This window comes from Haemorhous mexicanus, chromosome 36, assembly GCF_027477595.1.
Source record: "Haemorhous mexicanus isolate bHaeMex1 chromosome 36, bHaeMex1.pri, whole genome shotgun sequence".
In the NCBI taxonomy this organism is placed as follows: domain Eukaryota; kingdom Metazoa; phylum Chordata; class Aves; order Passeriformes; family Fringillidae; genus Haemorhous; species Haemorhous mexicanus.
The window spans coordinates 712534-737725 of NC_082376.1; the positions used below are offsets into that span (position 1 = coordinate 712534).

Genomic DNA, 25192 nt, shown 5'->3' on the forward strand with positions numbered 1-25192 from the left:
GGGGACATTGGGGACATCTGGGGACATCCATGGGCACCGTGGGAAATCGCCTTCCCTGTCCCTGTTATTAATTAGTGGGGTTGGTTAATTGGGGCAGTTGGGTGTGACCATCGTGGAGGTGACGTGGAGGTCATCGAGCAGCCGGTCAGGGGACATTGGGGACATTGGGGACATCTGGGGACATCCATGGGCACCGTGGGAAATCGCCTTCCCTGTCCTCGTTATCAATTAGTGGGGTTGGTTAATTGGGGCAGTTGGGTGTGACCATCGTGGGGTCATCGAGCAGCCGTGAGGGGACATTTGGGGACACTGGGGACATCATGGGGACATTGAGGACATCATGGGGACATCCAATGGGCACCGTGGGAAATCACCTTCCCTGTCACCGTTATTAATTAGTGATGATCAATTAGTGGGGTTGGTTAATTGGGGCAGTTGGGTGTTACCATCGTGAGGTCATCGAGCAGCCGGTCAGGGACACTGGGGACATCATGGGGACATTGAGGACATCATGGGGACATTGGGGACATCATGGGGACACCATGGGCACCGTGGGAAATCACCTTCCCTGTCCCCGTTATTAATTAGTGATGATCAATTAGTGGGGTTGGTTAATTGGGGCAGTTGGGTGTGACCATCGTGGGGTCATCGAGCAGCCCCTGAGGGGACATTTGGGGACACTGGGGACATCATGGGGACATTGGGGACATCATGGGGACATCCAATGGCACGTGGGAAATCGCCTTCCCTGTCCCTGTTATCAATTAGTGATGATCAATTAGTGGGGTTGGTTAATTGGGGCAGTTGGGTGTGACCATTGTGAGGTCATCGAGCAGCCGGTCAGGGACACTGGGGACATCATGGGGACATCTGGGGACATTGGGGACATCTGGGGACATCCATGGGCACCGTGGGAAAACGCCTTCCCTGTCCCCGATATCAATTAGTGGGGTTGGTTAATTGGGGCAGTTGGGTGTGACCATCGTGGGGTCATCGAGCAGCCGGTCAGGGACACTGGGGACATCGTGGGGACATTGAGGACATCATGGGGACATTGGGGACATCATGGGGACATGAATTGGCACCGTGGGAAATCGCCTTCCCTGTCCCCGTTATCAATTAGTGATGATCAATTAGTGGGGTTGGTTAATTGGGGCAGTTGGGTGTGACCATTGTGGGGTCATCGAGCAGCCGGTCAGGGACACTGGGGACATCATGGGGACATTGAGGACATCATGGGGACATTGGGGACATGAATTGGCACCGTGGGAAATCACCTTCCCTGTCCCCGTTTTCAATTAGTGATGATCAATTAGTGGGGTTGGTTAATTGGGGCAGTTGGGTGTGACCATTGTGAGGTCATCGAGCAGCCGTGAGAGGACATTTAGGGACATTGGGGACATCATGGGGACATTGGGGACATCATGGGGACATTGGGGACATCATGGGGACATCCATGGACGCCGTGGGAAATCGCCTTCCCTGTCCTCGTTATCAATTAGTGATGATCAATTAGTGGGGTTGGTTAATTGGGGCAGTTGGGTGTGACCATCGTGGGGTCATCGAGCAGCCGTGAGGGGACATTTGGGGACACTGGGGACATTTGGGGACATTGGGGACATCATGGGGACATCCATGGGCACCGTGGGAAAACGCCTTCCCTGTCCCCGTTATTAATTAGTGGGGTTGGTTAATTGGGGCAGTTGGGTGTGACCATTGTGGGGTCATCGAGCAGCCGGTCAGGGGACATTTGGGGACATCATGGGGACATCATGGGGACACTGGGGACATCATGGGGACATCCAATGGCACCGTGGGAAATCACCTTCCCTGTCCCTGTGGATAATTAGTGGGGTTGGTTAATTGGGGCAGTTGGGTGTGACCATCGTGGGGTCATTGAGCAGCCAGTCAGGGACACTGGGGACACTGGGGACATTGGGGACATCATGGGGACATCCATGGGCACCGTGGGAAATCGCCTTCCCTGTCCCCGTTATTAATTAGTGATGATCAATTAGTGGGGTTGGTTGATTGGGGCAGTTGGGTGTGACCATCGTGAGGTCATCGAGCAGCCGTGAGGGGACATTTGGGGACATCATGGGGACATCATGGGGACATTGGGGACATCTGGGGACATGAATTGGCACCGTGGGAAATCGCCTTCCCTGTCCCCGTTATTAATTAGTGGGGTTGGTTAATTGGGGCAGTTGGGTGTGACCATTGTGGGGTCATCGAGCAGCCGGTCAGGGACACTGGGGACACTGGGGACATCATGGGGACACTGAGGACATCATGGGGACATTGGGGACATCATGGGGACATCCATGGGCACCGTGGGAAAACGCCTTCCCTGTCCCCGTTATTAATTAGTGGGGTTGGTTAATTGGGGCAGTTGGGTGTTACCATTGTGAGGTCATCGAGCAGCCGGTCAGGGACACTGGGGACATCATGGGGACATTGAGGACATCATGGGGACATTGGGGACATCATGGGGACATCCATGGGCACCGTGGGAAATCGCCTTCCCTGTCCCCGTTATTAATTAGTGGGGTTGGTTAATTGGGGCAGTTGGGTGTGACCATCGTAGAGGTGACGTGGAGGTCATCGAGCAGCCGGTCAGGGGACATCATGGGGACATTGGGGACATCATGGGGACATCCAATGGCACCGTGGGAAATCACCTTCCCTGTCCCCGTTATTAATTAGTGATGATCAATTAGTGGGGTTGGTTAATTGGGGCAGTTGGGTGTGACCATCGTGGGGTCATCGAGCAGCCGTGAGGGGACATTTGGGGACACTGGGGACATTTGGGGACATTGGGGACATCATGGGGACATCCATGGGCACCGTGGGAAAACGCCTTCCCTGTCCCCGTTATTAATTAGTGGGGTTGGTTAATTGGGGCAGTTGGGTGTGACCATTGTGGGGTCATCGAGCAGCCGGTCAGGGGACATTTGGGGACATCATGGGGACATCATGGGGACACTGGGGACATCATGGGGACATCCAATGGCACCGTGGGAAATCACCTTCCCTGTCCCTGTGGATAATTAGTGGGGTTGGTTAATTGGGGCAGTTGGGTGTGACCATCGTGGGGTCATTGAGCAGCCAGTCAGGGACACTGGGGACACTGGGGACATTGGGGACATCATGGGGACATCCATGGGCACCGTGGGAAATCGCCTTCCCTGTCCCCGTTATTAATTAGTGATGATCAATTAGTGGGGTTGGTTGATTGGGGCAGTTGGGTGTGACCATCGTGAGGTCATCGAGCAGCCGTGAGGGGACATTTGGGGACATCATGGGGACATCATGGGGACATTGGGGACATCTGGGGACATGAATTGGCACCGTGGGAAATCGCCTTCCCTGTCCCCGTTATCAATTAGTGATGATCAATTAGTGGGGTTGGTTAATTGGGGCAGTTGGGTGTGACCATCGTGGGGTCATCGAGCAGCCGGTCAGGGACATTGGGGACATCATGGGGACATTGAGGACATCATGGGGACATTGGGGACATCATGGGGGCATCCATGGGCACCGTGGGAAATCGCCTTCCCTGTCCCCGTTATCAATTAGTGATGATCAATTAGTGGGGTTGGTTGATTGGGGCAGTTGGGTGTGACCATTGTGGGGTCATTGAGCAGCCGGTCAGGGACATTGGGGACATCATGGGGACATTGAGGACATCATGGGGACATTGGGGACATCATGGGGACATCCATGGGCACCGTGGGAAATCGCCTTCCCTGTCCCCGTTATCAATTAGTGATGATCAATTAGTGGGGTTGGTTAATTGGGGCAGTTGGGTGTGACCATCGTGGGGTCATCGAGCAGCCGTGAGGGGACATTTGGGGACATTGGGGACACCTGGGGATGTTGGGGACACTGGGAAATCGAGGCCTCGTTCAGCTTTAAAAAACCCGATTTTAGTGACAAAAATCTGGCTTTAAAAAACCCAATTTTGGTGACAAAATTTCACTGTAAAAAAATCAGTGTCAGTGACTAAATTTGGCTTCAAAAACCTCAATTTTAGTGACCAAATTTGACCCTAAAAAACCCAATTTTGGTGACAATAATTTACCTTTAAAACCCAATTCCAGTGACCAAATTTCACTTTAAAAACCCCAATTTAAGTGACAATAATTTCCCTTTAAAACCCAACTTTAGTGACAATAATCTACCTTTAAAACCCAATTTTAGTGACAATAATTCCCCTTTAAAAAACCCAATTTCAGTGACAATAATTCCCCTTTAAAAAACCCAATTTCAGTGACAATAATTCCCCTTTAAAACCCAATTTTAGTGACAATAATTTCCCTTTAAAACCCAATTTCAGTGACAAAATTTGACCATAAAAACCCCAATTTTAGTGACAATAATTCCCCTTTAAAACCCAATTTTAGTGACAATAATCTACCTTTAAAACCCAATTTTAGTGACAATAATTTACCTTTAAAAAACCCAATTTCAGTGACAAAATTTGACCGTAGAAAACCCAATTTCAGTGACAATAATTTCCCTTTAAAACCCAATTTCAGTGACAATAATTTACCTTTAAAACACAATTTTAGTGACAATAATCTACCTTTAAAACCCAATTTCAGTGCCCAAAATTTGACCGTAAAAACCCCAATTTCAGTGACAATAAATCCCCTTTTAAAACCCAATTTCAGTGACCAAATTTGACCGTAAAAAATCCAATTTTAGTGACAATAATTTCCCTTTAAAACCCAATTTCAGTGACCCAATTTCCCTTTAAAAACCCCAATTTCGGTGACAATAATTCCCCTTTAAAACCCAACTTTAGTGACAATAATCTACCTTTAAAACCCAATTTCAGTGACAATAATTCCCCTTTAAAAAACCCAATTTCAGTGACAATAATTCCCCTTTAAAAAACCCAATTTCAGTGACAATAATTCCCCTTTAAAACCCAATTTCAGTGCCCAAAATTTGACCATAAAAAACCCAATTTTGGTGACAATAATTTCCCTTTAAAACCCAATTTTAGTGACAATAATTTCCCTTTAAAACCCAATTTCAGTGACCCAATTTCCCTTTAAAAACCCCAATTTCGGTGACAATAATTCCCCTTTAAAACCCAATTTCAGTGACCAAATTTGACCCTAAAAAACCCAATTTCAGTGACAATAATTCCCCTTTAAAACCCAATTCCGGTGACCCAATTTCACTTTAAAAAACCCAATTTTACTGACAATAATTCCCCTTTAAAAAACCCAATTTCAGTGACAATAATTCCCCTTTAAAACCCAATTCCAGTGCCCAAAATTTCACTTTAAAAACCCCAATTTTACTGACAATAATTCCCCTTTAAAAAACCCAATTTCAGTGACAATAATTTACCTTTAAAACCCAATTTTAGTGACAATAATTTCCCTTTAAAAACCCCAATTTTACTGACAATAATTCCCCTTTAAAAACCCCAATTTCAGTGACAATAATTCCCCTTTAAAACCCAATTCCGGTGACCAAATTTCACTTTAAAAAACCCAATTTCGGTGACAATAATTTCCCTTTAAAACCCAATTTTACTGACAATAATTTACCTTTAAAACCCAATTTCAGTGACAATAATTCCCCTTTAAAACCCAATTTCAGTGACCAAATTTCACTTTAAAAACCCCAATTTTGGTGACAATAATTCCCCTTTAAAAACCCCAATTTCAGTGACAATAATTCCCCTTTAAAACCCAATTTCAGTGACAATAATTCCCCTTTAAACCCCAATTTCAGTGACAATAATTCCCCTTTCAAACCCAATTTTAGTGACCCAATTTCCCTTTAAAAACCCCAATTTTGGTGCCCAAAAAGTGAATTTTTTTGGGTTCAGATCCGCGGGATGGGGATGAACTCTCCGGAGCTGCTGCTGCTGGTGGAGAACTGCCCCAAGGGCGCCGAGACGCTGGTGACGCGCTGCCTGCACAGCCTGACGGACAAAGGTGGGCTGGGCACACCTGGGCACACCTGGGCACACCTGGGCACACCTGGGGGTGGCCCCAGAGGTGACAGCGCCGTCCCCTCCCCGCAGTGCCACCCTCGCCCGAGCTGGTCAAGCGCGTCAGGGATCTCTACCACAAGCGGCTGCCGGACGTCAGGTTCCTCATCCCCGTCCTCAACGGGCTGGAGAAGGTGGGGGTGGCCTTTGTCCCCCTGCCCCGGTGTCACCCGGGTGTCACTGGGTGTCACCGAGCGTCCCCAGGGCTGACGGGGCGGTTTTGGTGCAGAAAGAGGTGATCCAGGCGCTGCCCAAACTGATCAAACTCAACCCCATCGTGGTCAAGGAGGTGTTCAACCGCCTGCTGGGGACACAGCACGGTGAGGGGACAGCTTGGGGACAGCTGGGGACACTGGGGACAGCTCCGGACATTGGGGACAGCTGGGGACATGGGACAGCCTGGGGTGGGACAGGGGACAGGCCTGTTGGGGACAACCCCATCGTGGTCAAGGAGGTGTTCAACCGCCTGCTGGGGACACAGCACGGTGAGGGGACAGCTTGGGGACAGCCTGGGGACAGCTGGGGACAGCTGGGGACAGCTGGGGTGGGACAGGGGACAGGCCTGCTGGGGACACAGCACGGTGAGGGGACAGCTTGGGGACAGCTGGGGTGGGACAGGGGACAGGCCTGCTGGGGACAACCCCATCGTGGTCAAGGAGGTGTTCAACCGCCTGCTGGGGACACAGCACGGTGAGGGGACACTGGGGACACTGGGGACAGCTGGGGTGGGACAGGGGACAGGCCTGCTGGGGACACAGCACGGTGAGGGGACAGCTTGGGGACAGCTTGGGGACAGCTGGGGTGGGACACAGCACGGTGAGGGGACAGTGGGGATAGCTGGGGATATGGGACAGCCCTGTCCCCAGCTGTCCATGTCCCTGTCCCCTCTCCCTGTCCCCTGTCCCCTCTCCCTGTCCCCTCTCCCTGTCCCCTCTCCCTGTCCCTTGTCCATGTCCCTGTCCCCTGTCCCTGTCCCTGTCCCTTTCCCTGTCCCATCTCCCTGTCCCCTCTCCCTGTCCCTGTCCCTCTCCCTGTCCCCTCTCCCTGTCTCCTGTCCCTGTCCCCTGTCCCCTCTCCCTGTCCCTTGTCCATGTCCCTGTCCCCTCTCCCTGTCCCCTGTCCCTGTCCCTGTCCCTGTCACCCCGGTGTCCCCGCAGGTGACGGCACCTCGGCCGTGTCCCCCCTGAACCCCGGGGAGCTCCTGATCGCCCTGCACAACATCGACTCCTCCAAGTGTGACATGAAATCCATCATCAAAGGTGGGCACAGGGGACACCCCAGGGGACATGGGGACAGCCAGGGGTGACAGGGACACCCAGGGGTGACAGGGACATGGGGACAGAGGGACACCCAAGGGGACAGAGGGACAGGAGGACACGGGACCCCTGCACAACATGGACTCCTCCAAGTGTGACATGAAATCCATCATCAAAGGTGGGCACAGGGGACAGGGGACACCCAGGGGTGACAGGGACACCCAGGGGTGACAGGGACATGGGGACAGAGGGACACCCAAGGGGACAGAGGGACACAGAGTGACACAGAGTGACACAGAGAGACCCCTGCACAACATCGACTCCTCCAAGTGTGACATGAAATCCATCATCAAAGGTGGGCACAGGGGACACCCCAGGGGACATGGGGACAGCCAGGGGTGACAGGGACACCCAGGGGTGACAGGGACATGGGGACAGAGGGACACCCAAGGGGACAGAGGGACAGGAGGACACGGGACCCCTGCACAACATGGACTCCTCCAAGTGTGACATGAAATCCATCATCAAAGGTGGGCACAGGGGACAGGGGACACCCAGGGGTGACAGGGACACCCAGGGGTGACAGGGACATGGGGACAGAGGGACAGAGGGACACAGAGGGACACAGGGCCCCTGCAGAACATCGACTCCTCCAAGTGTGACATGAAATCCATCATCAAAGGTGGGCACAGGGGACAGCCAGGGGACATGGGGACACCCAGGGGTGACAGGAACAGCCAGGGGTGACAGGGACACCCAAAGGGACAGAGGGACACAGAGTGACACAGAGGGACAGAGGGACACAGAGGGACCCCTGCACAACATCGAGTCCTCCCAAGTGTGACATGAAATCCATCATCAGAGGTGGGCACAGGGGACAGGGGACACCCAGGGGTGACAGGGACACGGGGGACACACGGGACACAGGTTGGGGGGGGACATGGGACCCCTGTCCTTGGACTCCAGTCCCTCCCAGTCCCTCCCAGTCCCTCCCAGTCCCCTCCCAGTCCCTCCCACTCCCCTCCCAGTCCCCTCCCAGTCCCTCCCACTCCCCTCCCAGTCCCTCCCAGTCCCTCCCAGTCCCTCCCACTCCCCTCCCAGTTCCCTCCCAGTCCCTCCCACTCCCCTCCCAGTCCCTCCCAGCCCCTCCCACTCCCCTCCCACTCCCCTCCCAGTCCCTCCCAGTCTCTCCCAGTCCCTCCCAGTCCCTCCCAGCCCCTCCCAGTCCCTCCCACTCCCCTCCCAGTCCCTCCCAGCCCCTCCCACTCCCTCCCAGTCCCTCCCACTCCCCTCCCAGTCCCTCCCAGTCCCTCCCAGTCCCTCCCAGTCCCTCCCAGCCCCTCCCACTCCCCTCCCACTCCCCTCCCAGTCCCTCCCAGTCTCTCCCAGTCCCTCCCAGTCCCTCCCAGCCCCTCCCAGTCCCTCCCACTCCCCTCCCAGTCCCTCCCACTCCCCTCCCAGTCCCTCCCAGTCCCTCCCAGTTCCCTCCCAGTCCCTCCCATGTCCCCATTGTCCCCACAGCCACCAACCTGTGCTTTGCTGAGCGCAATGTGTACACCTCGGAGGTGCCTCCCAGTCCCTCCCAGTCCCTCCCAGTCCCTCCCAGTCCCTCCCAGTCCCTCCCAGTCCCCTCCCAGTCCCTCCCAGTCCCTCCCAGTCCCTCCCAGTCCCCTCCCAGTCCCTCCCAGTCCCTCCCACTCCCCTCCCAGTCCCTCCCATGTCCCCATTGTCCCCACAGCCACCAACCTGTGCTTTGCTGAGCGCAACGTGTACACCTCGGAGGTGCCTCCCAGTCCCTCCCAGTCCCTCCCAGTCCCTCCCACTCCCATCCCAGTCCCTCCCAGTCCCTCCCAGTCCCTCCCAGTCCCTCCCACTCCCATCCCAGTCCCTCCCAGTCCCTCCCAGTCCCTCCCACCCTCCCAGTCCCTCCCAGTCCCTCCCACTCCCCTCCCAGTCCCTCCCAGTCCTTCCCAGTCCCTCCCAGTCCCTCCCACTCCCCTCCCAGTCCCTCCCAGTTCCCTCCCAGTGCCCTCCCAGTCCCTCCCATGTCCCCACTGTCCCCACAGCCACCAACCTGTGCTTTGCTGAGCGCAATGTGTACACCTCGGAGGTGCTGGCCGTGGTGATGCAGCAGCTGATGGAGCAGAGCCCGCTGCCCATGCTGCTGATGCGCACGGTCATCCAGGCCCTGACCATGTACCCCCGCCTGGGCGGCTTCGTCATGAACATCCTCTCCAGGCTCATCATGAAACAGGTGTGGGGGCCCAAAATCCCCTGAAATTACCCCAAAATTCTAGCAAAATTCCCCTGAAATTGACCCAAAATTCACCCCAAACCTGGCCCCGAAATCCCCGATGCGCACGGTGATCCAGGCCTGACCGTGTACCCCTGTCATGAACATCATGTCCAGGCTCATCATGAAACAGGTGTGGAGGCCAAAATCCCCTGAAATTACCCCAAAATTCCAGCGAAAAAAACCCCGAAATCACCCCAAAATTCCTGCAAAAATCCCCCTGAAATTGCCCCAAAATTCACCCCAAACCTGGCCCCAAAATCCCCGATGCGCACGGTGATCCAGGCCTGACCGTGTACCCCTGTCACGAGCACCCTGTCCAGGCTCATCATGAACCAGGTCTGGAGGCCCAAAATCCCCTGAAATTACCCCAAAATTCCAGCGAAAAAAACCCCGAAATCACCCCAAAATTCCTGCAAAAATCCCCCTGAAATTGCCCCAAAATTCACCCCAAACCTGGTCCTGAAATCCCCGATGCATACGGTGATCCAGCCCTGACCGTGTACCCCTGTCATGAGCACCCTGTCCAGGCTCATCATGAACCAGGTCTGGAGGCCCAAAATCCCCTGAAATTACCCCAAAATTCCAGCGAAAAAAACCCCGAAATCACCCCAAAATTCCTGCAAAAATCCCCCTGAAATTGCCCCAAAATTCACCCCAAACCTGGTCCTGAAATCCCCGATGCACACGGTGATCCAGGCCTGGGTGGCTCCGTCATGAACACCCTCTCCAGGCTCATCATGAAAGGCCCAAAATCCCCTGAAATTACCCCAAAAATCCAGTTAAAAAAACCCCGAAATCACCCCAAAATTCCTGCAAAAATCCCCCTGAAATTGCCCCAAAATTCACCCCAAAAGTGGCCCCAAAATCCCCGATGCGCACGGTGATCCAGGTCTGGGCGGCTCCGTCATGAACATCCTCACAGGCTCGTCATGAACCAGGTCTGGAGCCCCAAAATCCCCTGAAATTACCCCAAAAATCCCCCTGAAATGACCCCAAAAAACCCCCTGAAATTGACCCAAAATTCACCCCAAACCTGGTCCTGAAATCCCCGATGCGCACGGTGATCCAGCCCTGACCGTGTACCCCCATCATGAGCACCCTGTCCAGGCTCATCATGAAACAGGTCTGGAGGCCCAAAATCCCCTGAAATTACCCCAAAATTCCAGCGAAAAAAACCCTGAAATCACCCCAAAATTCCTGCAAAAATCCCCCTGAAATTGCCCCAAAATCCACCCCAAAATCCCCGATGCACACGGTGATCCAGGCTCCATCATGAACATCCTCTCCAGGCTCGTCATGAACCAGGTCTGGGGGCCCAAAATCCCCTGAAAATACCCCAAAAATCCCCCTGAAATTACCCCAAAGTTCCAGCCAAAAATCCATGGAGATCACCCCAAAATCCACCCCGAAATCCCCAATGCGCACGGTGATCCAGGCTCTGTCACGAGCACCCTGTCCAGGCTCATCATGAAACAGGTCTGGAGGCCCAAAATCCCCTGAAATTACCCCAAAAATCCCCCTGAAATGACCCCAAAAATCCCCCTGAAATGACCCCAAAATTCCTGTAAAAATCACCCCCAGGTGACCCCCAGGTGTGTCTCAGGTGAGCCCCAGGTGTGGAAGTACCCCAAGGTGTAGGAGGGCTTCATCAAGTGCTGCCATCGCACCAAGCCCCAGGGGTGTCCCAGGTGACCCCCAGGTGTGTCCCAGGTGACTCAGGTGTATCCCAGGTGACCCTGCTGACCCTCAGGTGTGTCCCAGGTGACTCAGGTGTGTCCCAGGTGACCCTGCTGACCTCCAGGGGTGTCCCAGGTGACCCCCAGGTGTGTCCCAGGTGACCCTGCTGACCCCCAGGTGTGTCCCAGGTGACTCGGGTCTGTCCCAGGTGTCCCTGCTGACCCCCAGGTGTGTGTCCCCAGGTGTGGAAGTACCCCAAGGTGTGGGAGGGGTTCATCAAGTGCTGCCAGCGCACCAAGCCCCAGGAGTGTCCCAGGTGTGTCCCAGGTGACCCCCAGGGGTGTCCCAGGTGACCCTGCTGACCCCCAGGTGTGTCCCAGATGACTCAGGTGTATCCCAGGTGTCCCAGGTGACCCCCAGGGGTGTCCCAGGTGACTCAGGTGTATCCCAGGTGTCCCAGGTGACCCCCAGGTGTGTCCCAGGTGACCCTGCTGACCCCCAGGTGTGTCCCAGGTGACTCAGGTGTATTCCAGGTGACCCCCAGGTGTGTCCCAGGTGACCCCCAGGTGTGTGTCCCCAGGTGTGGAAGTACCCCAAGGTGTGGGAGGGGTTCATCAAGTGCTGCCAGCGCACCAAGCCCCAGAGCTTCCAGGTGATTCTGCAGCTGCCCCCGCCCCAGCTCGCCGCCGTCTTCGACAAGTGCCCGGAGCTGCGGGAGCCCCTGCTGAGCCACGTGCGCGCCCTCACCCCCCACCAGGTGACACCTCTGGGGACAGGTGACCTCACCTGGGCATGGGGGACAGCCCCTGGGATGGGGGACAGCTCTGGGGACAGGTGACATCACCTGGGGATGGGGGGGTGACAAGTGCCCGGAGCTGCGGGAGCCCCTGCTGAGCCACGTGCGCGCCCTCACCCCCCACCAGGTGACACCTCTGGGGACAGGTGACCTCACCTGGGCATGGGGGACAGCCCCTGGGGACAGGTGACATCACCTGGGGATGGGGGGGGTGACAAGTGCCCGGAGCTGCGGGAGCCCCTGCTGAGCCACGTGCGCGCCCTCACCCCCCACCAGGTGACACCTCTGGGGACAGGTGACCTCACCTGGGCATGGGGGACAGCTCTGGGGACAGGTGACATCACCTGGGGATGGGGGGTGACAAGTGCCCGGAGCTGCGGGAGCCCCTGCTGAGCCACGTGCGCGCCCTCACCCCCCACCAGGTGACACCTCTGGGGACAGGTGACCTCACCTGGGCATGGGGGACAGCTCTGGGGACAGGTGACATCACCTGGGAATGGGGGGGGTGACAAGTGCCCGGAGCTGCGGGAGCCCCTGCTGAGCCACGTGCGCACCCCTCACCCCCCACCAGGTGACACCTTTGGGGACAGGTGACCTCACCTGGGCATGGGGGACAGCTCTGGGGACAGGTGACATCACCTGGGGATGGGGGGTGACAAGTGCCCGGAGCTGCGGGAGCCCCTGCTGAGCCACGTGCGCGCCCTCACCCCCCCACAGGTGACACCTCTGGGGGACAGGTGACCTCACCTGGGCATGGGGGACAGCCCCTGGGATGGGGGACAGGTGACAACCCCCGGGGACAGGTGACATCCCTGGGGACAGGTGGCACCCAGGAACAGGTGACACCCCTGGGGACAGGTGACACCCAGGAACAGGTGGCACTCCTGGGGACAGGTGACACCCAGGAACAGGTGGCACTCCCAGGGGGTGTCACACCTGTCCCCCCGTGTGTCCCCCCTCGGTGACAGCAAGCGCACATCCCCCTGTCCACCATGGCCATCCTGGAGGCCACCACGCGCCACGAGCCCGAGGGGGACACCTGGAGAGGTGGGGACACCTGGGGAGGTGGGGACACCTGGGGAGGTGGGGACACCTGGGGAGGTGGGGACAGGGACAGGGAGACACCTGGGGAGGTGGGGACACCTGGGGAGGGTGGGGACACCTGGGGAGGTGGGGGACACCTGGGGAGGTGGGGACAAGAGACAGGGAGACACCTGGGGAGGTGGGGACACCTGGGGAGGTGGGGACAGTGACACGGGGACACCTGGAGAGGGGGGGACAGGGACAGCGGACACCTGGAGAGGTGGGGACGGGGGACACTTGCCCAGGTGGGCACAGAGGGACAGGAGTGGGACATGGGGGACTCCTGGGGAGGTGGGGACAGGGGACACCTGGGGACACCAGGCCAGGTGGGGACACCTGAGGAGGTGGGGACAGGTGGGCACAGAGGGACAGGAGTGGGACATGGGGACACCTGGGGAGGTGGGGACAGGGGACACCTGCCCAGGTGGGCCCAGAGGGACAGGAGTGGGACATGGGGACACCTGGGGAGGTGGGACAGGGGACATGGGGACACCTGGGGAGGTGGGGACAGGTGACCCCTGCCCAGGTGGGCCCAGAGGGACAGGGCAGGTGCCAGGTGACACCTGTCCCGTGCCCAGGAGAAGCCCCCGCGGCGCCCGGCCGAGGAGGAGCCCAAGGCCCGGGGGGGTCCCGCGGGCCCGGGCGGGGGGTCCCGGCCCGGGGTCCCCTCCCCCCCCCGCCGAGGGAGCCCCCCCGGAGCTGGGGGGGGCGGAGCTGGAGCCCCCCGCCATCTTCATCAGCGTCGGCGAGGATGAGGAGAGCTCGGGGGGGGGAGGGGACGCGTCCCCCCCGGACCCCGCCCTCGACCCCACCCCCACCAAGGTCAGACCCTCCCCCACCCGGTTCTGGGGAGGGGGAGGGGCTCTGTACCCCACTTTGGGGAGGGGGAGGGGCTCTGTACCCCACTTTGGGGAGGGGGAGGTGCTTTCTGGGGAGGGGGAGGGGCTCTGTACTCCATTTTGGGGAGGGGGAGGGGCTCTGTACCCCATTTTGGGGAGGAGGAGGGGCTTTGTACCCCACTTTGGGGAGGGGGAGGGGTTCTGTACCCCACTTTGGGGAGGGGGAGGGGCATTTTTGGGGAGTGGGAGGGGCTCTGTACCCCATTTTGGGGAGGGGGAGGGGCTTTGTACCTCATTTTTGGGAAGGGGAGGGGCTTTGTACCCCACTTTGGGAGGGGGAGGGGCATTCTGGGGAGGGGGGAGGGGCTCTGTACCCCACTTTGGGGGAGGGGAGGGGCTTTCTGTTGAGGGGAGGGGCTCTGTACCCCATTTTGGGGAGGGGGAGGGGCTTTGTACCCCACTTTGGGGAGGGGGAGGGGAATGCTGGGGAGGGGGAGGGGCTTTGTACCTCATTTTGGGGAGGGGGAGGGGCTTTGTACCCCACTTTGGGAGGGGGAGGGGCATTCTGGGGAGGGGGAGGGGCTTTGTACCTCATTTTGGGCAGGGGGAGGGGCATGTCTCCCCCCCCCATTTTGGGGAGGGGGAGGGGCTTTTCTAACACACCCACCCCTCCCCCCACTTTTTGGGGAGGGGCTTTTCTGACCCCCAATTTGGGTTGGGGGAGGGGCATTTCTGACCCCTCCGGTTTAGGTTGGGGGAGGGGCTGTTCTAACCCCTCCCCCCTCTCTTTTCTCCCCCCCCTCCAGGGACCCCCCCTCGGGCACGGAGCCCCCCCAGCCCCTCCCCCCTCCCGGCGAGGCCCCGCCCCCCAGCCCCCCCTCATCGGAGCCGCCCCCCCCCCGGCACCCAGAGCCCCCCCCCGGGGGGCGTCCCCGAGGGTCCCTCCGAGGGCTGAGGGGGGCGGGGAGACCCCCGAGACCCCCCCCGGGGCGTGGGGGAGGGGCTCAATAAAAACCTGGGCAGAGCTTGGTCCTGGATGGTTTTTGGGGGCGGTGCCAAAAGGGGGCGTGGCTTTGTGGTGGGTGGGGCAGGATGGTTTTTTTTTTCAAAAGGGGTGGGGTTTGTGAATGCAAATTAGGGGGCGGGGCTGTCATGAGGGTGTTTGGGGTGGGCGTGGCTTTGGGATGCATATGACATTTTAGGGCGGGGTTTTGCATGATGGAGGCGTGGCTTTGATTTTGGGGTGGGGCTTAGTTTAGGGGTGGAGTTTGTTTTTGGGGGTGTGGTTTAGGTTTAGGGGTGTGGTGTCCTCCGCTCACAGGCGTGGTCTCATTTTAGGGGTGTGGAATTGGTTTGGGGGCGTGGTTTTCTCTTTTGGGGGGTGGATCTAGTCTCTTGGGGGCGTGGTTACTGTCAGATTTGTCCTTAATTTGGGGGTGGGGTTTTCCCGTTTTGGGGGTGGTGTTTGTGTCAACTGGGGGCGTGGTTTCAATTTGGGGGCGCGGTCTCCATAGCTTGGGGTGCGTTTTATGCCATTCATGGGTGGGGCCTCATTTGGATGGGTGTGGTCTCATTTTGGGGGTGTGGCTTTCATGTTTGGCCTTTGTGTCAATCAAGGGCACAGTTTCAGTTTGAAGGCGTGGTCTCTGTCACTCATGGGCGTGGTCTCTGGGGGCGTGGTTTCAATTTTGGGGGCGTGCTTTCAGCCACTTCTTATGGGTGTGGTCTCTTGTGGGGGCGTGGTCTGTGTCTTGGGGCGTGGTTTCCACCATTCAGATTTGCCTTCATTTCGGGGGCGTGGCCTCATTTCAAGGCGTGGTCTCCATGTTTGGGGGCGTGGTTTCCACCACTCAGAGGCGTGCCCATCCCTTGTACGGACCCTCCCTCCCCTCTCAATGGGCGTGTCCTCGCCTTCCTCGCATCTTGATTGGTCAGTCCCACCTCCGTGGGCGTGGCCTCTCCCTTTCCTGTGGGCGTGGCCTCGCTGACTCAGCGCCGCCATGGCGGCGGCCGCTCCCGCCCGGGCCTGAGGCGGCTTCCGGCGGCCATGGCGGCGGCGGCGGCGGCGGCGGCGGGCCCGGGCCCGGCCGAGCCTCCCGCGGCCGCTCCGGAGCTCAAGAGCCGCTTCCGCACCCGCGAGGGCTCCTACCGCCTGCTGGGCCCCGCCGCCGCCGCCGCCTCCGCCTCCGCCGGGCCCGCCCCGGCCGGGCCTGCCCCGCCGGGCCCCGGGGCGCTGCCGCCGGTTCGGCTCTCGGTGGTGCGGCTGGCCCGGAGCCGGAGCCCTCCCGGGGGAGCCGCCGAGCGCAGCCGCGTGTGCTGCAACCTCGGCAGGGAGCTGCATTTCTACGGAGGGGCCGGCAGCGGGGGACGCGGCAGCCGGAGGGTAACGGGGGAGAGGCGGGGAGGGAACGGGGGAATAACGGGGGAGAAGCGAGGGAGAGAACGGAGGAATAACGGGGGAGAAGCGAGGGAGAGAACGGAGGAATAACGGGGGAGAAGCGGGGAGGGAACGGGGGGAAAACTGGGGAAATAACGGGGGGAGTGGGCTGCAAAGGTGACTCCAGGGCTGGTGGCAGTGACCCCAGGGACAGTGACAGTGACCCCAGGTTGGTAGCAGTGACCCCAGGGTTGGTGGCAGTGACCCCCGGGGTTGGTGGCAGTGACCCCAAGTTGGTGGCAGTGACCCCAGGCTTGGTGGCAGTGACCCCAAGTTGGTGGCAGTGACCCCAAGTTGGTGGCAGTGACCCCCACGTTGGTGGCAGTGACCCCCAAGTTGGTGGCAGTGACCCCAAGTTGGTGGCAGTGACCCCAGGCTTGGTGGCAGTGACCCCAGGCTTGGTGGCAGTGACCCCAGGGACAGTGGCAGTGACCCCAAGTTGATGACAGTGACCCCAGGGTTGGTGGCAGTGACCCCAGGCTTGGTGGCAGTGACCCCCAAGTTGGTGGCAGTGACCCCAAGGTTGGTGACAGTGACCCCAGGGACAGTGACAGTGACCCCCAGGTTGGTGACAGTGACCCCAGGGACAGTGACAGTGACCCCAGGTTGGTAGCAGTGACCCCAGGCTTGGTGGCAGTGACCCCCGGGGTTGGTGGCAGTGACCCCAAGTTGGTGGCAGTGACCCCAGGCTTGGTGGCAGTGACCCCAAGGTTGGTGACAGTGACCCCAAGTTGGTAGCAGTGACCCCAGGGACGGTGACAGTGACCCCAGGGTTGGTGGCAGTGACCCCCAAGTTGGTGACAGTGACCTCGGGGACAGTGACAGTGACCCCAAGGTTGATGACAGTGACCCCAGGGTTGGTGACAGTGACCCCAGGGACAGTGGCAGTTACCCCAGGGACAGTGGCAGTGACCCCAGGGTTGGTGACAGTGACCCCAGGGACAGTGACAGTGACCCCAGGCTTGGTGACAGTGACCCTAGGCTTGGTGGCAGTGACCCCAGGACCCTCTGGACACCCCCGGTGGTGACCCGGGGTGGGCACAGAGTCCCTGAGGAGTGTGGGGGTGACATCCCCTGGCAGTGCCAGTGCCAGTGCCACCCCACCATGACGGTGCCGGTGGCAGTGCCACCCTGCAGGTGACAGTGACAGTGACCCCAGGACCCTCTGGACACCCCCCGTGGTGACCCGGGGTGGGCACAGAGTCCTTGAGGAACAGCAGGGGTGACATCCCCTGGCAGTGACAGTGCCAGTGCCACCCTGCAGGTGACAGTGACAGTGACCCCAGGACCTCCCAGACACCCCCCGTGGTGACCCGGGGTGGGCACAGAGTCCTTGAGGAGTGTGGGGGTGACATCCCCTGGCAGTGCCAGTGGCAGTGCCACCCTGCCCGTGCCGGTGGCAGTGCCACCTCACCGGTGGCAGTGCCAGTGCCACCCTGCAGGTGCCAGTGGCAGTGTCCCCGTGTCCCCAGGTGCTGGACCTGCAGCGTCCCATCGACAAGCGCGTGTACAAGGGCACCCAGCCCACCTGCCACGACTTCAACCAGTTCACGGCGGGCGCCGAGACGCTGGCGCTGCTCGTGGGCTTCTCGGCGGGCCAGGTGCAGTACCTGGACCTGGCCAAGAAGGACAGCGCCGGGCGGCTCTTCAACGAGGAGGTGAGGGGACACCGGGGGCACCAGGGACGCCTCAGGGCCACCAGGAACCCTTGGGATCCTCCAGGGCCACCAGGAACCCCTCAGGATCAGCCATAGGGCCACCAGGGCCACCAGGAACCCCTTGGGATCCTCCATGGGACCACCAGGAACCCCTTGGGATCCTCCATGGGACCACCAGGAACCCCTTGGGATCCTCCATGGGACCACCAGGACCTCCTCAGGGCCCCCAGGAACCCCTTGGGATCCTCCGTGGGACCACCAGAACCTCCCCAGGGCCACCAGGAACCCCTTGGGATGTCCCATAGGACCACCAGGACCTCCCCAGGGCCACCATAGGACCACCAGGGCCACCAGGAACCTCTTGAGATCCTTCATGGAACCCCCAGAACCTCCCCAGACCCACCAGGAACCCTTTGAGATCCTCCATGGGACCACCAGGGCCACCAGGAACCCCTCAGGATCACCCATGGGACCACCAGGGTCACCAGGAACCCCTTGGGATGTCCCATAAGACCACCAGAACCTCCCCAGGGCCACCAGGAACCCCTCAGGATCAGCCATGGGACCATCAGGGCCACCAGAAACCCCTCGAGATTCCCCATGGGACCACCAGGACCTCCCCAGGGCCACCAGGAACCCCTTAGGATCACCCATAGGGCCACCAGGGTCACCAGGAACCCCTTGGGATCCCCCATGGGACTACCAGAACCTCCCCAGGGCCACCATAGGACCACCAGGGCCACCAGGAACCCCTCAAGATCCCCCATGGGACCACCAGAACCTCCCCAGGGCCACCAGGAACCCCTTGAGATGCTTCATGGGACCACCAGGGCCACCAGGAACCCCTTGGGATGTCCCATAGGACCACCAGAACCTCCCCAGGGCCACCAGGAACCCCTTGGGATCCTCCTTGGGACCACCAGGGCCACCAGGAACCCCTTGGGATCCTCCATAGGACCACCAGGGCCACCAGGAACCTCTTGAGATCCTTCATGGAACCCCCAGAACCTCCCCAGACCCACCAGGAACCCCTTGAGATGCTTCATGGGACCACCAGGACCTCCCCAGGGCCACCATAGGACCACCAGAGCCACCAGGAACCCCTCAAGATCCCCCATGGGACCACCAGAACCTCCCCAGGGCCACCAGGAACCCCTCAGGATCACCCATGGGGCCACCAGGGTCACCAGGAACCCCTTGGGATGTCCCATAAGACCACCAGAACCTCCCCAGGGCCACCAGGAACCCCTTGAGATGCTTCATGGGACCACCAGGGCCACCAGGAACCCCTTGGGATGTCCCATAGGACCACCAGAACCTCCCCAGGGCCACCAGGAACCCCTCAGGATCAGCCGTGGGACCATCAGGGCCACCAGGAACCCCTGAGATCCCCCATGGGACCACCAGAACCTCCCCAGGGCCACCAGGAACCCCTTAGGATCACCCATAGGGCCACCAGGGTCACCAGGAACCCCTCAGGATCACCCATGGAACCCCCAGAACCTCCCCAGGGCCACCAGGAACCCCTTGAGATCCTCCATGGGACCACCAGGGTCACCAGGAACCCCTTGAGATCCTCCATGGGACCACCAGGACCTCCCCAGGGCCACCAGGAACCCCTCAGGATCACACACAGGGCCACCAGGGTCACCAGGAACCCCTTGGGATGTCCCATAGGACCACCAGAACCTCCCCAGGGCCACCAGGAACCCCTCAGGATCCTCCATGGGACCATCAGGGCCACCAGGAACCCCTCGAGATTCCCCATAAGACCACCAGAACCTCCCCAGGGCCACCAGGAACCCCTTGAGATGCTTCATGGGACCACCAGGGCCACCAGGAACCCCTTGGGATGTCCCATAGGACCACCAGAACCTCCCCAGGGCCACCAGGAACCCCTCAGGATCAGCCGTGGGACCATCAGGGCCACCAGGAACCCCTGAGATCCCCCATGGGACCACCAGAACCTCCCCAGGGCCACCAGGAACCCCTTAGGATCACCCATAGGGCCACCAGGGTCACCAGGAACCCCTCAGGATCACCCATGGAACCCCCAGAACCTCCCCAGGGCCACCAGGAACCCCTTGAGATCCTCCATGGGACCACCAGGGTCACCAGGAACCCCTTGAGATCCTCCATGGGACCACCAGGACCTCCCCAGGGCCACCAGGAACCCCTCAGGATCACACACAGGGCCACCAGGGTCACCAGGAACCCCTTGGGATGTCCCATAGGACCACCAGAACCTCCCCAGGGCCACCAGGAACCCCTTGAGATGCTTCATGGGACCACCAGGGTCACCAGGAACCCCTTGAGATCCTCCATGGGACCACCAGGGTCACCAGGAACCCCTTGGGATCCTCCATGGGACCACCAGGGTCACCAGGAACCCCTCGAGATCCCCCATGGGACCACCAGAACCTCCCCAGGGCCACCAGGAACCCCTTGAGATGCTTCATGGGACCACCAGGGCCACCAGGAACCCCTTGGGATGTCCCATAGGACCACCAGAACCTCCCCAGGGTCACCAGGAACCCCTTGAGATCCTCCATGGGACCACCAGGACCTCCCCATGGGCACCATAGGACCACCAGGGCCACCAGGAACCCCTTGGGATCACCCATGGGACCACCAGGGCCACCAGGAACCCCTTGGGATCCTTCATGGAACCCCCAGAACCTCCCCAGACCCACCAGGAACCCCTTGAGATCCTCCATGGGACCACCAGGGCCACCAGGAACCCCTTGAGATCCTCCATGGGACCACCAGGGCCACCAGGAACCCCTCAGGATCACCCATGGAACCCCCAGAACCTCCCCAGACCCACCACCACCACCACCACCCTTTTTTAACCCTTCCCCTCCCACCCCCGCAGCGCCTGATCGACAAATCCAAGGTCACCTTGGTCAGGTGGCTGCCGGACACCGAGCGCCTGTTCCTGGCGTCCCACGCCAGCGGCCACCTGTACCTGTACGACTCGGAGCAGCCCTGCGGGGCCACCAGCCCTCAGTACACGCTGGTGACGCAAGGAGAAGGCTTCAGGGTCTTCTCCTGCAAGAGCAAGACGCCCAGGAACCCCCTGCTGAAGTGGGCCGTGGGCTCGGGGCCGCTCAACGAGTTCGCCTTCTCGCCGGACGGGCGCTCGCTGGCCTGCGTCAGCCAGGACGGCGTGCTCAGGGTCTTCCACTTCTCCTCCATGCTGCTGCAGGGCATGATGAGGAGCTACTTCGGGGGGCTCCTCTGCGTCTGCTGGAGCCCCGACGGGCGCTACGTGGTCACCGGAGGAGAGGATGACTTGGTCACCGTCTGGTCGTTCGCCGAGGGCCGCGTGGTGGCCCGAGGGCACGGTCACAAGTCGTGGGTCAACGCGGTGGCTTTCGATCCTTTCACGCCTCCCCCGCCGCCGCCTCCCGATGGGCAGGGGGGCGGGCACGGCGACAGCCCCGAGGACCCCCCGAGTGCCTACCGCTTCGGCTCGGCCGGCCAGGACACGCAGTTCTGCCTGTGGGACCTGACCGAGGACGTGCTGGAGCCGCGGCCGCCTCCTCCCCGCGCCCGCCCCGCCGTTCCCGGGGAGCCGGGGCCGCCCTCCGTACCGGGGCCGCCCTCCGTACCGGGGCCGCCCTCCGTACCGGGGGCCGCCCTCCGTACCGGGGCCGCCCTCCGTACCGGGGCTGCCCTCCGTACCGGGGCTGCCGCGCTCGTTGTCCCGCTCCAACAGCCTCCCCCAACCCGGCGGGGGTCCCCAAATCTCGCCTCGGGTCCCCCCGGTGCTGAGCGTGGGGCGTTTCGCCACTCTGACCCTGCGCGACCCCCGAGGGGTCCCCGAGAAGGAGCACAAACGTTACCACAGCCTGGGCAACATCAGCCGGGGAGGGGGGCAACGCCGAGAAACCCAGCCCGGCCGGGGGCGGCCCGGGGGGCTCGCGGGGGTCCCTGGACATGGCCAAGGTGTTGGGGACGGCGCTGTGCCCGCGGCTGCACGAGGTGCCCCTGCTGGAGCCCCTGGTGTGCAAGAAAATCGCCCAGGAGAGGCTGACGGTGCTGCTGTTCCTGGAGGATTGTATCGTGACAGCCTGCCAGGAGGGGCTCATCTGCACCTGGGCGCGGCCAGGGGTCTCTGTGAGTGTGGGGAGGGGTCTCCGAGGGATTTGGGGGGTCTCAGATGCGATTTGGGGGCGTTTAGGGGGGATTTGGGGGAATTTCAGTGGTCTGGGACAGGGTTTGGGGTGCCAGGAGCTCCAGGTTTGTATCGTGACAGCCTGCCAGGAGAGGCTCATCTGCACCTGGCGCGGCCAGGGGTCTCTGTGAGTGTGGGGAGGGGTCTCCGAGGGGGATTTGGGGGCGTTTAGGGGGGATTTGGGGGAATTTCAGTGGTCTGGGACAGGGTTTTGGGGGTGCCAGGAGCTCCAGGTTTGTATCGTGACAGCCTGCCAGGAGAGGCTCATCTGCACCTGGCGCGGCCAGGGGTCTCTGTGAGTGTGGGGAGGGGTCTCCGAGGGGATTTGGGGGGTCTCCGACGGGGTTTGGGGGTGTTAGGGAGGATTTGGGGTGGTTTAGGGGACATTTGGGGTGCCAGGAGCTCCAGATTTGTATCGTGACAGCCTGCCAGGAGGGGCTCATCTGCACCTGGGCACGGCCAGGGGTCTCTGTGAGTCTGGGGAGGGTCTCCGAGGGGATTTGGGGGGTCTCAGATGCGATTTGGGGGCGTTTAGGGAGGATTTGGGGGAATTTCAGTGGTCTGGAACAGGGTTTGGGGGTGCCAGGAGCTACAGGTTTGTATCGTGACAGCCTGCCAGGAGGGGCTCACCTGCACCTGGGCACGGCCAGGGGTCTCTGTGAGTGTGGGGGAGGGGTCTCCGAGGGGATTTGGGGGGTCTCCGACGGGGTTTGGGGGTGTTAGGGAGGATTTTGGGGCGTTTAGGGGACATTTGGGGGTGCCAGGAGCTCCAGGTTTGTATCGTGACAGCCTGCCAGGAGGGGCTCATCTGCACCTGGGCACGGCCAGGGGTCTCTGTGAGTCTGGGGAGGGGTCTCCGAGGGGGTCTGGGGGGTCTCCGAGGGGATTTGGGGGGTTAGGGAGGATTTGGGGGCTTTTAGGGGACATTTGGGGTGCCAGGAGCTCCAGGTTCGTATCGTGACAGCCTGCCAGGAGGGGCTCATCTGCACCTGGGCGCGGCCAGGGGTCTCTGTGAGTGTGGGGAGGGGTCTCCGAGGGGATTTGGGGGGTCTCAGAGGGGATTTGGGGGCGTTTAGGGAGGATTTGGGGTGGTTTAGGGGACATTTGGGGGTGCCAGGAGCTCCAGGTTTGTGTCGTGACAGCCTGCCAGGAGGGGCTCATCTGCACCTGGGCACGGCCAGGGGTCTCTGTGAGTCTGGGGAGGGGTCTCCGAGGGGGTTTGGGGGGTCTCCGAGGGGATTTGGGGGGGTTTAGAGGGGATTCGGGGTGGTTTTGGGGACATTTGGGGGTCCCAGCAGCACCAGGAGCGTGTCGCGATAGTCTGTCGGGACAGGCTCGTCCGTCCCCGGGGACGACCCGCGGGTCCCCGTGAGTCTGGGGCGTCCGGGAGGGGATTTGGGGTGTCCGGGAGGGGATTTGGGGTGTCCGGGAGGGGATCTGGGGGGATTTAGGGGGTCTGGGAGGAGCTCGTCTGGAGCAGGTTTGTATCGCGATAGTCTGTCGTGACAGGCTCGTCCTTCCCCGGGGGTCCTTTTGAGTCTGGGGGCGTCCGGGAGGGGATTTGGGGTGTCCGGGAGGGGATTTGGGGTGTCCGGGAGGGGATTTGGGGGGATTTAGGGGGTCTGGAGGAGCTCATCTGGAGCAGGTTTGTATCGCGATAGTCTGTCGTGACAGGCTCGTCCGTCCCCGGGGGTCCTTTTGAGTCTGGGGGCGTCCGGGAGGGGATTTGGGGTGTCCGAGAGGGGGATTTGGGGTGTCCGGGAGGGGATTTGGGGGGTTTGGGGTGTCCGGGTTGAGTTTTTGGGGGACAAATCGCGGATTTTGGGGAGGGGCGGAGCCTTGGGGGGGATTCCCCCGGGTGTCCCCGCGGTGACGTCAGCAGGGAGTGGCGTGTGTCCCCTCCCCCCCTGCGGTGACACCGCTGTCCCCTCCCCCCCCCCGCAGGGCCTGTCCTCGCAGAACGGCGGCTCCCCGAGTGGCACCGTGGTGTAGCTGTCACCTGTGCCACCTCCCGTGTCACCTGTGCCACCTCCCGTGTCACCTGTGCCACCCGCCGCGACACACCCGTGTCACCTGTGCCACCCTCAAGGACTCCCGTGTCACCCGCAGTGCCACCCCGCCGTACTACTGAGCCCCCCCCGGCGCTGTCCCCGCGGTGTCACCGCTGTCCCCTTGTCCCCAGGGTGGCACCGCCCTCCCCCCGTGCCTTCGTCACTTTATTGTCCCCGCGGGGCCACCGCGTCCCCTCCCCCCCCCCCCCACCCCTTATTTATACTAAAGAGACTTTTTGGAACCCGGGTGGCACCGGCGGGGACACCGAGGGGACAGCGCGGGGACAGCGCGGGGTGGCACTTGGGGACAGAACGGGGACACCGAGGGGATAGCGGGCGGAGCGCGGGGGTGGCACTTGGGGACAGCGTGGGGACACGCCGGGTGGCACGGGGGACACGGGGACAACTTGGGCGGAGTGCGGGGACAGTCTGGGGGACAGGGAGGTGGCACAGGGGGGACAGTTTGGGGACACGGCGGTGGCACAGAGGGGACAATTTGGGGACAGGGGGGTGGGACAGAGGGGACAATTTGGGGACACGGGAGGTGGCACAGAGGGGACAATTTGGGGACACGGAGGTGGCACAGAGGGGACAATCTGGGGACAGGGGGGTGGCACAGAGGGGACAGTTTGGGGACACAAGGGGAGGCACACAGGGGACTTGGGGACAATTTGGGGACACTGGGGTGGCACAGAGGGGACAATCTGGGGACAGGGGGGTGGCACAGAGGGGACAATTTGGGGACACAAGGGGAGGCACACAGGGGACTCGGGGACAATCTGGGGACAGGGAGGTGGGACAGAGGGGACAGTTTGGGGACACAAGGGGAGGCACACAGGGGACAATTTGGGGACACTGGGGTGGCACAGAGGGGACAATTTGGGGACACAAGGAGAGGCA

At 60.7% G+C, this 25192-nt stretch overlaps 2 protein-coding genes across 2 annotated transcripts in view; both read left to right on the plus strand.

Annotated features, from left to right (window-relative positions):
* Positions 1–14921, plus strand: part of SYMPK (symplekin scaffold protein) — a 62008-nt gene extending 47087 nt beyond the window's left edge. Inside the window, exons 19-27 of the mRNA XM_059872483.1 lie at positions 5855–5963; positions 6053–6153; positions 6249–6339; positions 7177–7278; positions 9342–9529; positions 11829–12005; positions 13013–13119; positions 13706–13949; positions 14877–14921. Of these exons, the coding sequence (XP_059728466.1) occupies positions 5855–5963; positions 6053–6153; positions 6249–6339; positions 7177–7278; positions 9342–9529; positions 11829–12005; positions 13013–13119; positions 13706–13949; positions 14877–14921 (1164 nt within the window). The remainder of the gene's footprint in view (positions 1–5854; positions 5964–6052; positions 6154–6248; positions 6340–7176; positions 7279–9341; positions 9530–11828; positions 12006–13012; positions 13120–13705; positions 13950–14876) is intronic.
* Positions 14922–15998: 1077 nt separating this feature from the next.
* On the plus strand, positions 15999–24534 carry DMWD (DM1 locus, WD repeat containing). Its single transcript, XM_059872548.1, is given in 6 exon segments — positions 15999–16349; positions 17876–18061; positions 20937–21717; positions 21749–21935; positions 21937–22183; positions 24186–24534. Coding segments are annotated over 6 exon segments (1785 nt in total). The 5' UTR covers positions 15999–16013; the 3' UTR covers positions 24234–24534.
* Positions 24535–25192: the final 658 nt, after the last annotated feature.